The sequence below is a fragment of the Mustelus asterias genome, chromosome 18 (assembly GCF_964213995.1).
Source record: "Mustelus asterias chromosome 18, sMusAst1.hap1.1, whole genome shotgun sequence".
In the NCBI taxonomy this organism is placed as follows: domain Eukaryota; kingdom Metazoa; phylum Chordata; class Chondrichthyes; order Carcharhiniformes; family Triakidae; genus Mustelus; species Mustelus asterias.
In genome coordinates, this window is record NC_135818.1 from 9,540,206 (window position 1) to 9,553,428 (window position 13,223).

Here is a 13,223-nt window from a genome sequence, read left to right on the forward strand (position 1 = left end):
AGAATGTGTAAATAGGAGAGAGGCCAGCGCTGTTTGAAAGCAAAGGCATGAGAACAAGATAAATAGACTGGCACTTGGGGGAATGAGCAATCAAAATAGAGGACAGTGTTCATGATGGCACAGTGGTTAGTGCTGTTGCCCCACAGCGCCAGGGAACCGGGTTCAATTCCCAACCTCGGGTCACTGTCTGTGTGGAGTTTGCAAGTTCTCCCCGTGTCTGCGTGGATTTCCTCCGGGTGCTCCGGTTTCCTCCCACCATTTAAAGATATGCGGGTTAGGTGGTTTGGCCATGCTAAATTACCCCTTAGAGTCAGGGGGACTAGCTTGGATAAATGCCTGGAGTTATGGGGATAGGGCCTGGGTGGGATTGTGGTCGGTGCAAAGTCGATGGGCTAAATGGCCTCCTTCTGCACTGCAGGGATTCTATGATTTTAAGGTGTTGAACTCGGCGTTGAGTCCAGAAGACTGTAAAGTATCCCCATCGGAAGATGAGATGCTGTTCCTCCAGCTTGTGTTGGGCTTCATTGGAACATTGCAGTAGGTTAGGGACAGAAGTAAGAACATGAGAGCAAGCTGATTAATTGAAATGCCAAGTGGCCAGAACGTGCAGCATCTCATTTTGTGCTGATTTGACCTAAAACAAGTGTTCTGGTCAGTTATTCATCAGTTATTAATTTGCCCAAATTGACAGCAGTGCTTTTCCACATTACAACCAGTGAGTGACAACATTCAGAAACATTTCAAGTAAATGTTAGACTTGGAGACCAGTCATAGAGGTTTACAGCATGGAAACAGGCCCTTCGGCCCAACTTGTCCATGCTGCCTTTTTTTTTTACTGCTAAGCTAATCCCAATTGCCCGCATTTGGCCCATACAGTGCAGAGGGAGGCCATTCAGCCCATCGAGTCTGCACCAACCACAATCCCACCCAATCCCCACAACCCCATGCATTTACCCTAGCTAGTCCCCCTGACACTAAAGGACAATTTAGCATGGCCAATCAACCTAACCTGCACATCTTTGGACTGTGAGAGGAAACCGGAGCACCCGGAGGAAACCCACGCAGACACAGGGAGAACGTGGAAACTCCACACAGACAGTGACCCAAAGCCGGGAATCGAACCCGGGTCCCTGGCGCTGCGAGGCAGCAGTGCTAACCACTGTGCCACCGTGCCACCCCCTAGTGGTAACCACCAGGCTACCACCTGCTTGCTATTCCTGCTTTAGCACCTAATAGCACAGCTCTTCTCATGATTGTAGTTAGAATTCTCACAACCTTAGGTTAAAGTCCAACAGGTTTATTTGGAATCACAAGCTTTCGGAGCGCTGCCCCTTCATCAGGTGTGTGGCCTGATGAAGGAGCAATGCTCTGAAAGCTCGTAATTCCAAATAAACCTGTTGGACTTTAACCTGGTGTTGTGAGACTTCTTACTGTGCCCACCCCAGTCCAACGCCGGCATCTCCACATCATGATTGCAGTAGCTCAGTGTTTTAAAAGTAAATAAATCAAGTGAGTCACTGTACAATGTGGCAATGCGGCTAATATATTACAAGGAAGTGTTAGGAGCTGTCAATGCCTTTAATTCAGGATTCAGTGAAAAGAACTCCCTTCCTTTGGATTCCAGTTTGCGAACAGCAACACCAGAGAAAGTACAGGGAGGTTTGAGTGGACAATCAGTTCTCTTGCTTTAAGGCTCACTTTGCATATCCGTCGGGACATGGAAGCAATATGTGGAGGTGACTCAGCTGTTATTTTTCAATTATACGTCTTTTCCAGGACTCGACATCAGTGGCACCTAATGGATTTAACAGCTGCCATCTTTGGATTTCCTGGGCATAATTAAAGGATTAAGGATGAAGCGTGTATCTGTTAGTGATTAGCAGATAATATATAAATCATTCACATCACTTTGAGCCAATCATTACTTGGAACCTAATCTTTCTGCACAATTAAGCTTCTGTATCAGCAGCTGGAGACGGCAATGCAAACTCTTTCTATCGGGAAGCATTTCCCATTGGGATATTTCATTTACTCATAGTCCTTCAACCTACGTGAACAATAAATAGGCTTATTTATTCTGACAGATAAAGAATCAAATGTTAATACCAAGAATGTTCCTTTGCAAACATTACGCAACATTTTCCCTCACGCTGACTGAGACAAAACTCTCTTTTCAACTTATTCATGGTTTTAAATAAAACAAATTAGGGGGTGACAAACAGTCATCTGGACTCGAAACGTCAGCTCTTTTCTCTCCTTACAGATGCTGCCAGACCTGCTGAGGTTTTCCAGCATTTTCTCTTTTCGATTGTGCTGATAAAAGTCCTTCCACTAGCGAGGATTAGCACAGATAACAAAAAGGAAAAAGGAGGCATGCACTAGTTTTAGGCCTAAAGAACCATAGAATCCCTACAGTGCAGAAAGAGGCCATTCAGCCCAACAGGGCGGCACGGTAGCACAGTGGTTAGCACTGCTGCTTCACAGCTCCAGGGTCCCGGGTTCGATTCCCGGCTCGGGTCACTGTCTGTGTGGAGTTTGCACATTCTCCTCGTGTCTGCGTGGGTTTCCTCCGGGTGCTCCGATTTCCTCCCACAGTCCAAAGATGTGCGGGTTAGGTTGATTGGCCAGGTTAAAAATTGCCCCTTAGAGTACTGTGATGCGTAGGTTAGTGGGATTAGCGGGTAAATATGTGGGGGTAGGGCCTGGGTGGGATTGTGGTCGGTGCAGACTCGATGGGCCGAATGGCCTCCTTCTGCACTGTAGGGTTTCTATGATTTCTATGAACAGGTCTGCACCGACTCTCCGAAAAAGCATCCCACTCAGGCCATCCCCAGAGCCTATCCCTGTATCCCTGTGCATGCACCATGGGTTAATCCACCTATCCTACACATCTTTGGACACTAAGGGGCAATTTAGCATGACCAATCCACCTAACCTGCACAGCTTGGGACACTAGGGGGAATTTAGCATGGCCAATCCACCTAACCTGTTCATCTTGGGACGCTAAGGGATAATTTAGCATGGTTAATCCACCTAGCCTACACATCTTTGGAAAGTAAAGTGCAATTTATCATGGCCTATCCACCTAACCTGCACATTTTTGGAGTGTGGGAGGAAACCTCAGTATGTGCGGATGTCTCAGTAACACTCCAGTTGTGAATTGAGTCATCAGCGAGTGAATTAGGAGCTTCAGGTTGGCGATGCCTACTCCATTGTGTTTACAAAGTGAAAGGGCGTTGCGCAAATCCTTCATCAAATTGTTGGATGAAAGTAGCTTTAGGAAAAGCACTCGGTTAACCTTGCTCAGTAAATGTACTCAGCGCATCTTGAAGCAAGTTTTCTCCAGGATCTGATTGTTTACGGTGACAGACGGTTTGGTGATTGATTAAAGTTGTCAATCTAATCTTGATTAAATAGCTCTGACTCCAAAGCAAAAAGAAGTGGAAGACCTTTGTCAGTCTGTAATTCTGATTTCTAATCTCAAAAAGGCCTGTGTGAAATCTATCTTTTCCTTTTCAGAAACACAATGTATATGTACAGTGTGATCCTTCAAGGCAATGTCTTGTTCTGTTTCCCTTCAAATACAGATTACTTTGGAAAATCCGTCATTGGTCACATTCTTGAGAAATAAAAAAGGCTTGTTGGAAAATGTCGATAAGGATGAGTCAGAGGCTAGAGATAGCACTGGTCCCTGGAACAAATGAACATTTTGATCTAGGTGTCTGTTTACGGACTTCAGTAGCACTAGTATGGAACTGGGGAGCATACAGTGCAGAAGGAGGCCATTCGGCCCATTGAGTCTGCACCGACCACACTCCCACCCAGGCCCGATTCCCGTAACCCCACATATTTACCCCGCTAATCCCTCTAACCTACACGTCCCGGGACACTGAGGGACAATTTTAGCACGGCCAATCAACCTAACCCACACATCTTTGGACTGTGGGAGGAAACCGGAGTACCCGGAGGAAACCCACTCAGATACAGGGAGAATGTGCAAACTCCACATAGACAGTGACCCGAGGACGGGGATTGAACCCAGGTCCTTGGAGCAGTGAGGCAGCAGTGCTAACCATTGTGCTACCGTGCTGACCGTAGATGCACGCAACAAGTTCTTGCACGCAAGAACTGAGCTCAAAAGTCTGATCCCGCCTCCCCCCCTCCATATCCTTTGGCCCCCTTCACTCCAAGAGCTATATCTAACTGCTTCTTGAAAACATACAATATTTTGGTCTCAACTGTTTTCTGTGGTAGTGACTCCCAAAGGCTGACCACTCTCTGGCCGAAGAAAGTTCTCCTCATCTGTGTCCTAAACAGCCTACCCTGTATCCTCAGACTGACACCCCTGGTTCTGGACACCCCCCTCCGCCGCACCATCGGGAACACCCTTCTTGAATCTACCCTGTCTAGTCCTGTTTGAATTTTATAGGTTTCTATGTGATCCCCTCTCATTCACTAGTGGGAGCAACTGGAACTCAAGGGAAGAAGCTCAGTGTGAAGGGACGTTCCTTTAAAACTGAGATGAGAAGGAATTTCTTCAGCCAGAGATTGGCGAATCTGTGGAACTCTTTGCCGCAGAAGTCTGTGGAGGTCAGGTCATTGAGTGTCTTTAAGACAGAGATAGATAGGTTCTTGATCAATAAGGGGATCAAGGGTTACAGGGAAAAGGCAGGAGAATGGGGATGAGAAAAATATCAGCCATGATTGAATGGCAGAGCAGATTCGATGGGCCGAGTGGCCTAATTCTGCTCCTATATCTTGTGCTCATATGGTCTTATTCTTCTGAACTCCTGTGAATATAATCCTAACCAACTCAATCTCAAACAAAATGGTGCCATAGCAAGATGACTTCTTGTGAGCTACCCCCACCCTCTCTGTGTCTAGTCACATCTATTTTCTCTTTTGGGAAAAAGTACCAGATTGATCCCTGGGATGGTGTGACTTACGTATGAGGAGAGATTTGATTTGATTTGACTTATTGTCACATGTACTGAAATACAGCGAAAAGTATTGTTTATTGGCGTGCTATACAGACAAAGCATACCATTCATGAAGTACTTAGGGGAGGAGGAAAAGGATAGGGTGCAGAATATAGGGTTACAGTTACAGGTAGGGTGAAGAGAAAGATCAGACTTAGAATTCAGTTTTAGAAGCACAGAACGAGGGTAAAAGATGCAATTGGACAACACGCAAGAATTCACCTCACTTGGGAACCACTTGTTTTTAGATTGAGTTGGGAAGGATTGTATTCAGTGGAGTTATAGAGTCACAGGGCAATACAGCATGGAAACAGGCCCAACCAGTCCATGCCGACCATGGTGCCCTCCCAGCTAGTCCCAATTGCCCCCATTTGGCCCATATCCCTCTAATCCTGCCCCATCCATGTACTTATCCAGATGCTTTTTAAATGTTGCTATTGTACCTGTCGCCATCACTTTCTCTGGCAGTTCTTCCGTATGCGCATCACCCTCTGCGTGAAGAAGTTGCCCCTCAGAAGAATGAGGGCATCACATAGAAACCTATAAAATCCTAACAGGACTAGACAGGGTAGATGCAGGAAGGATGTTCCGATGACGGGGGGGTGTCCAGAAGCAAGAGGGTCGCAGTCTGAGGATACAGGGTAGACCATTTAGGACAGACATGAGGAGAAATTTCTTCACCCAGAGAGTGGCGAATGTGTGGAATTCATTACTACAGGAAGTAGTTGAGGCCAAAACATTAAGGATGGGATTTTCTGGCCATGCTCACCCTAAAACCGTAAGATCCTGCCCGAGGTCAATAGACCTTTCCATGGTCTGCCCCTCGCCCGCTACATTTCCCGTAGCGGGCGGAATGGGAAAATTCGCCCCTGAATGTTTTCAAAAAGCAGTTAGATATAGCTCTTGAGGTGAAAGGTAGTTAAGGATAAGGGAGGGAAGGCAGGATTAGGCGATTGAGTTGGATGATCAGCCATGATCGTAATGAGTGGCGGAGCAGGCTCGAAGGGCCGAATGGCCTCCTCCTGCTCCTATTTTCTATGAAATGTACATTGGAGCTAAATGATTGTTTTGGATTTGCTTGATCGATTCTCACCCAAATCATGAAGGAAACAAGAGGGTAAAAGGTTCCTTCACTGAAGACGCCAGATCCTCAAGTACAGCCCTTGCTTCAAGGCGCAGTCAGGCAGCTTGTGTTCAAGTCACGATTTTGATAAACGCAGTATCTACGGTTCCGAATCCTTGAGCTAACAAGGGGCCATTCGAGTCGTAGCTTTTATGCACATTTCCGCTGGGGAAAACTAGCTGACAGCAACATTGGTGGCTACCGTCAGGACTGGTGCTTTATCTGGTCAGTGTGTGGAGTAATAAGATATTCACGCCCTCACGAACGGACGCAAAGATGTTTGGAAGCCAAGCTCAGTGTCCCTTGGAAACCTTTGCCATATTTCTTCAGGGAACTTGCTACTTGGAAGAGTTTGATGATTGAGTCGCCAGGCTGAAACATTCTCTAATGATCACTTTAGCCACCATAATTTATTCCCAGGGAGAAAATAATGATGCGTGCACTTGCTGTGCACAGAATACTTGTCTTTTCAACAGCGCTCAGTTATCCTGGTTCCTTGTTAATGAGGTTCACTAATGGCTGACCTGTGGAATTTAAATCTAACTTCTTCTTCTGAGGATGTTTCTCACAAATGAAGCAATTTGAGGGATGCCAGTGCGAAAGGAACAAAACACTCTTCCATTTCGGTGAACTCATGTCATTCACAGACGCTGTTCCGACCCCATTAGATGCAGTTTTCTAAATTCTGTTCCAGCTGCAACTTAACCTCAACAACCCTGCTGCACCTTGGTGACTTCCTCTGTTGGCCAATCAGTCACCTTTGAGTCTAGTTGTCAATTTGGCAATAATTTCCTTTTGCATTCATGTAATAACTCCACAGAGGCGAAGGTCCCGTCACCAAGTTACTTTATTTACACCATACATCTCTACACAGCCAGCTCTCCAACTGCTCCCTGCTGAATGCAGGCAGGGAGTTTGACACACCTGCTTTAAATAGGGAGCATGAGGCTCCCTGGTTTAACCATCAACTAAGACTCATCATATAGTTCATACCCGAGCAAACCAACCTCATTAGCCTGGCTGAAGTCATCACAAATAACTTTGTCTTCGCCCTCTTTTCTTTAAAAGAAAAGAAGAAAGTATATTGTCAAATAATGGCATATTGTATATTTCTTTCGAGTTTAATGTGGATAAGTGTGATGTTATCCATTCTGGCCGAAAGGAGAGAAAGGCAAATTATTATCTCAATGGAAAGCAGATTCAAAGTGCATCTGGGCAGAGGGATCAGGCCTTTGTTCATGAATCGCAGTAGAATGGGTGGCACGGTGGCACAGTGGTTAGCACTGCTGCCTCACAGCGCCAGGGGCCCGGGTTCAATTCCGGACTCGGGTGAATGTCTCTTTGGAGCTTGCACCTTCTCCCCATGTCTGCGTGAGTTTCCTCCAGGTGGCCCGGTTTCCTCCCACACTCCAAAGATATGCTGGTTCGGTGCATTGGCCATGCTAAATTGACCCTTAGTATCAGGGAAATTAGCAGGGTGTATACATGGGCCTGGGTGGGATTGTTGTTGGTGCAGGCACAATGGGCCAAATGGCCTCCTTCTGCACTGTAGGGATTCTATGAAAGTCGGTACGCAGGTGCAGTATGTAATAAAAAAGGCATTTATTGCAAAAGGACTGGATTATAAAAGTAGAGAAGTGTTGTTGCAATTGGTATGATCCCATCTGGAATATTGTGTCCAGTTTTGGTCCCCTTATTAGAGGAAAGATGTGGTGGCATTGGAGGCAGTTCAGAGATGGTTCACAGATTGATTCCGGGGATGAAAGGGTTGACGTATGAGGAGAGATTAAACAGTTTGGGTTTAAACTCGCTGGAGTTTAGAAGGATCAGAGAGGATCTGATCGAGGGATATAAAATTCTAAAAGGGATTGATAATGTAAACATAGACCAGATGTTTCCCCTTGTGGGGCAATCAAGAACAAGAGGTTACAGGTATAGGTTGCGAGATGGTAGATTTAAAACTGAGATAACATCGAGGCCGAAGGGCCTGTACTGCGCTGCTATGTTCTATGTTCTATAAGGAAGAACTACTTCTCACAGAGGGTGGGTGGATGTCTGGAACTCACTGCCCCATAACGCGGTGGAGTCTGAATCATTGAATGATTTCAAGAAGGAGATAGATATATTTCTAATAAAACAAAATGGGTTAAAGGGATGTGGGGAACAGGTGGGGAGGTGGATTTGAGACCAGGGAGAGATCAGCCATGATCTGATTGAATGGCGGAGAAGGCTCGAAGGGCTGAATTTGCCTACTTCTGCTCCTAATTTCTATGTTCCTATGAAGACATTCATTGGCGTCTGGCATAGGTTTAACCCAATCCTTGATGCATGTCAGCTCATGGCTGCAAATATATTTTTAATTCATTCATGGGATTTGGCAATAGGTGGCTGGGTCAGTATTTATTGCCCATCTGAATGGCTTGCTATTTCCTTCCCCAAAGGGCATTAATGAACCAGATGGGTTTTTACGACAATCGACAATGGTTTCCTGGTCATCATTGGACTTTCAATTCTTGATTTTTATTGAATTCAAATTTCACCATCTGCCGTGGTGGGATTTGAACCTGGGCCTCCAGAACATTACCCTGGGTCTCTGGATTGCCAGTTTGGTGACAATACCACTATACAACCACCTCATATGGCACTCTGTTGCCTCAAAATGATGTGCAGGTTAGGTGGGCTCACCATGTCCCTTCGTGTCCAAAGTGTGTAAATTAGATGGATTAGCCATGAGAAATGTGTAGGGTTACAGAGGATAAGGTGGGGGAGACAGCCTGGGTAAAATGGCTCTGTTGGAGAATTGGTGCAGACTCGATGGGCCGAATGGCCTCTTCTGCACTGGAGGGATTCTATGAAAATGAGCATTAAGAGTGACTGATGGAGTGAATGAAAATAATCTGGCTGATGTTTAGATAGAGTTGGGATAAGAATAGATCATTGAGGCGGAGTAAGTTGCATGGGGGAGAAAACTAAAAAGGATGCAATCTTGCTTGCATAAGTTAAACTTCAAAAGGCAACTTTAAAATCTAATTAGCAAAGTCAGGGGAGGTTCTGGATGGAGACACATCCTCATTGGAAGGGATGAATGAAACGCGGAGAGTGATGTGCTAAGTTGTAGGCTTCCCTCAGAATTCAGGATTGGTGAGTTGGGTGAGGGGAGGAACAAACATAAAAGCTCTCTCCGTCCTTTGAAGGGAGAAGAATACTTACCGCAGAGTACAGCCCATGGCAAAAGCTTGAGTCTATTTACGTGGGAAGGCTCATGCACTGCAGCTACCACACAGCTCTGGCTGAATAGGAAACCCCCACCCACCCACCAAAGAAAGTAGGACAAGATTTATACTGTGAGGGTGAGGGGAGGGGTGGCATAAGTGACAAAGACGTCATCGGCAAAAAGACTAAGGGGATGTAAGTGGTGGTGGTAAAGGCTGAGAATGGTGCGAACAGCGGCCCATCATGAGATGGGAATGTGTAAATGGCAGAACAAAGGTGCAGAGTGTCAAAGGTCAAATTGAAACATGCGACAGACAAACATGTGACATAGAGTGTACTGAAACCTGGTTGAAGGATTTGCATGTCGATGATCAATTTGTTTAGCCACATTACGATCACACCTTCCTTGGCCATCAAGTCTTGGGGTGGGACCTAATCCCAGAGCCTCTGACTCAGAGGCAGAGAGACACAAGCCACTGCGCCACAACACCTCCCTATAAGAGAGCCATGCCTTTTTCCAGGACTATCGGGACTTGATGGTTTGAGTTATAAGGAGAGGCTGGATAGACTGGGACTTTTTTCCCCTGGAGCGTATGAGGCTTAGGGGTGATCTCATAGAGATCTATAAAATAATGAGGGGCATCGATCAGCTAGATAGTCAACATATTTTCCCAAAGGTAGGGGAGTCTAAAACTAGTGGGCATAGGTTTAAGGTGAGAGGGGAGAGATACAAAAGGGTCCAGAGGGGCAACATTTTCACACAGAGGGTGGTGAGTATCTGGAACGAGCTGCCAGAGATAGTAGTCGAGGCGGGTACAATTTTGTCTTTTAAAAAGCATTTAGATAGTTACATGGGTAAGATGGGTATCGAGGGATATGGGCCAAATGTGGACAATTGGGACTAGCTTAGTGGTTAAAAAAAAGGGCGGCATGGACAAGTTGGGCCGAAGGGCCTGTTTCCATGCTGTAAACCTCTATGACTCTATCGAAGTATTGCATTCAAACCACGAGCAAACTAGGGTTTCATTGAATTACATACCTAACATTGAGGTCAACAACTTTAGAGAAGGAACCCTCTCCTCCACCTTCATTCCATTTTCATTTATTTTATTTCTTTTTTTTATCTTATTAATCAATTTTATTAATTCACATTCTTATCATTATTTTTAATTTCCATTTCTCCCATCGTTTCATTTATCCACTTCTTAAAAGTCTCACTATCCATCTTGTTTTCCCCCCTCCCCTCCCCCTACCCCACTAGGGCCATTTGTCGCATGTTTCAATTTGACCTTTGACACTCTGCACCTTTGTTCTGCCATTTACACATTCCCATCTCATGATGGGCCGCTATTAGCACCATTCTCAGCCTTTACCACCACCATTTACATCCCCTTAGTCTTTTTGCCTATGACGTCTTTGTCACTTATGCCACCCCTCCCCTCACCCTCACAGTATAAATCTTGTCCTATTTTCTTTGTCTTCAGCTCCGACGAAGGGTCATCCAGACTTGAACCGTTGGCTCTATTCTCTCTCCGCAGATGCTGTCAGACCTGCTGAGACTTTCCAGCATTTTCTGTTTTGGTTTCAGATTCCAGCACCCGCAGTAATTTTGCTTTTGATATAGAGTGTGCTGGAACCCGGTTGAAGTTGTCACATCAAACTTACCTTCTGTTTGTTGCTTACCGCCATGTCTAATTCATTCACTTCTTGTCTAATTCATAGGGGTTGACTTCAAAATGAAGACAATAGATGTGGATGGAATCAAGGTGCGAATACAGATATGGTAAGTTCACAAAGGGGTGAGCTACATCCCAGCACTTGCTTCTCAGTGAATTGCTGCCACCTAGATAAGCGACTAAAAGAAATTCAACGACTTGACACACTTTCCTGATGGGCTTACCTTTCAATCCTGTCATTTTGTCTGCGATAGTCAAAGATGAAAATAAACTGACTGGCATTTTATGCAAAGCATTTGCAAGGTAAAGTTAAGAAGGCCCTGATATAACAGTGAGTTTATACTGTGAGACATTGAGAGATACAGACCATGAGAATGTGCCTAATTAACGGATTTCAGCTTGGGTGGCAGTAGCAATGTTAACACTAACGTCAGTACCCTTAACCAATACATCTTCGTACACTAAGGGGCAATTTAGCATGGCTAATCCACCTAACCCGCTGCTCTGGTTGTGTCCAGATGATGCCTCAGTCTGTCTTTGGAGTCTAATGCAGATTTCCTGTCAGGATTTATTCCCTTTATCTTTCAACTCTTCCACGTGGCAGTGGAACTATTTGACCGCAACCTGACTTGTTTGGTTTAGGAGTGCCGAGGCCAGATGGCCTGCACACCACATGTCATAGAGTCATACAGTGCAGAAAAGGCCCTTCGGCCTACAGTGACAACAACTATCACTAAAGCCGCGCTAATCCCATTTTCCTGCACTTGTCCTATATCCTCGATGTTTTGACATTTCAAGTGCTCATCCAAATATCTTTTAAAGGTTGTAAGGTTTCCGGCCTCCACCACCTTCCCAGGCAGCGCATTCCAGATTCCCACCACCCTCTGAGTGAAAAAAATCTTTTCTCAAATCCCCTCTGAATCTCTTGCCCCTCACCCTAAATCATAGAATCATAGAATCCTACAGTGCAGAAGGGGGCCATTCGGCCCATCAAGTCTACACCGACCACAATCCCACCCAGGCCCTATCCCCATAACCCCATGTATTTACCCTACCTAGTCCCCCTGACACTAAGGAGCAATTTAGCATGGCCAATCCACCTAACCCGCGCATCTTTAGACACTAAGGGGCAATTTAGCACAGCCAATCCACCTAACCTGCACATCTTGGGACACTAAGGGGCAATTTAGCATGGCCAGTCCCCCTAACCCACACATCTTTGGAGTGTGGGAGGAAACCGGAGCACCTGAAGGAAACCCACGCAGACACAGGGAGAACATGCAAACTCTACACAGACAGTGACCCGAGGCTGGAATCAAACCCAGGTCCCTGGCGTTGTGAGGCAGCAGTGCTAACCGCTGTGCCACCGTGCCACCAATGCCGAGCAGAGAAAAACCCTCAGACAAGTGAGAGAGAAATCCTGTGGTGTGCGGCGAATGCCTTTGAATTTGTGTAAAAGCAGAATGATTCCTATTTGCAAAATTGAATTTTTGCAAATAGGTAGTTAGGTGGATTGGCCATACTAAATTGCCCCTTAGTGTCAGGGGGATTCGGAAGGTAAACATATGGGGTTACGGGGATAGGGCTTGGGTGGGATTGTTGTCCATACAGGCTCGATGGGCTGAATGGCCTCCTTCTGCACTGTAGGGATTCTATGATTAGATGGCAAAGTTGTGTGGTTAAAATGACTTCATCAACACCTACAGAAAGTATTGACGAAGAAAAAGACAAGTGGTTGAAGTTTTTTGGCTTGACGTATGCAGTTTGCAAGTATACCAGTCATAAAGGAAACAATTTATACTGCATGAGAAAAGAGTGCTGATTGGTTGGCATGTGACGTTGCCATGGACAATGCACCAGGGAACAGTTAACTGCCAAGCTTTGCTCAAATTGAAATCAGACGGGTGAACTCTGGGTAAGGCATTGCTATGGGGAAGGAACCAGGACTGGTTCAAGACTCTCTTAAGGTTAACATGCAGGTTCAGTTGGCAGCTGGGAAGGCAAATTCAATGTTAGCATTCATTTCTAGAGGGCTGGAGTACAAGAGCAGGGATGCACTGCTGAGGCTGGATAAGACTCTGGTCAGATCCCATTTGGAATATTGTTAGCAGTTTTGGGCCCCATATCTAAGGAAGGATGTGCTGGCCTTGGAAAGGGTCCAGAGGAGCCTCACAAGAATGATCCCAGGAATGAAGGATTTGTCATATGAGGAGCGGTTAAGGAGTCTGGGTC

General features: G+C 45.7%; 1 protein-coding gene across 1 annotated transcript in view; it reads left to right on the forward strand.

The window, feature by feature from the left end:
• Positions 1 to 13,223, forward strand: part of rab15 (RAB15, member RAS oncogene family) — a 177,540-nt gene that overhangs the window by 89,109 nt on the left and 75,208 nt on the right. Inside the window, exon 2 of the mRNA XM_078233398.1 lies at positions 11,038 to 11,098. Coding sequence (XP_078089524.1) covers positions 11,038 to 11,098 — 61 coding nt within the window. The remainder of the gene's footprint in view (positions 1 to 11,037; positions 11,099 to 13,223) is intronic.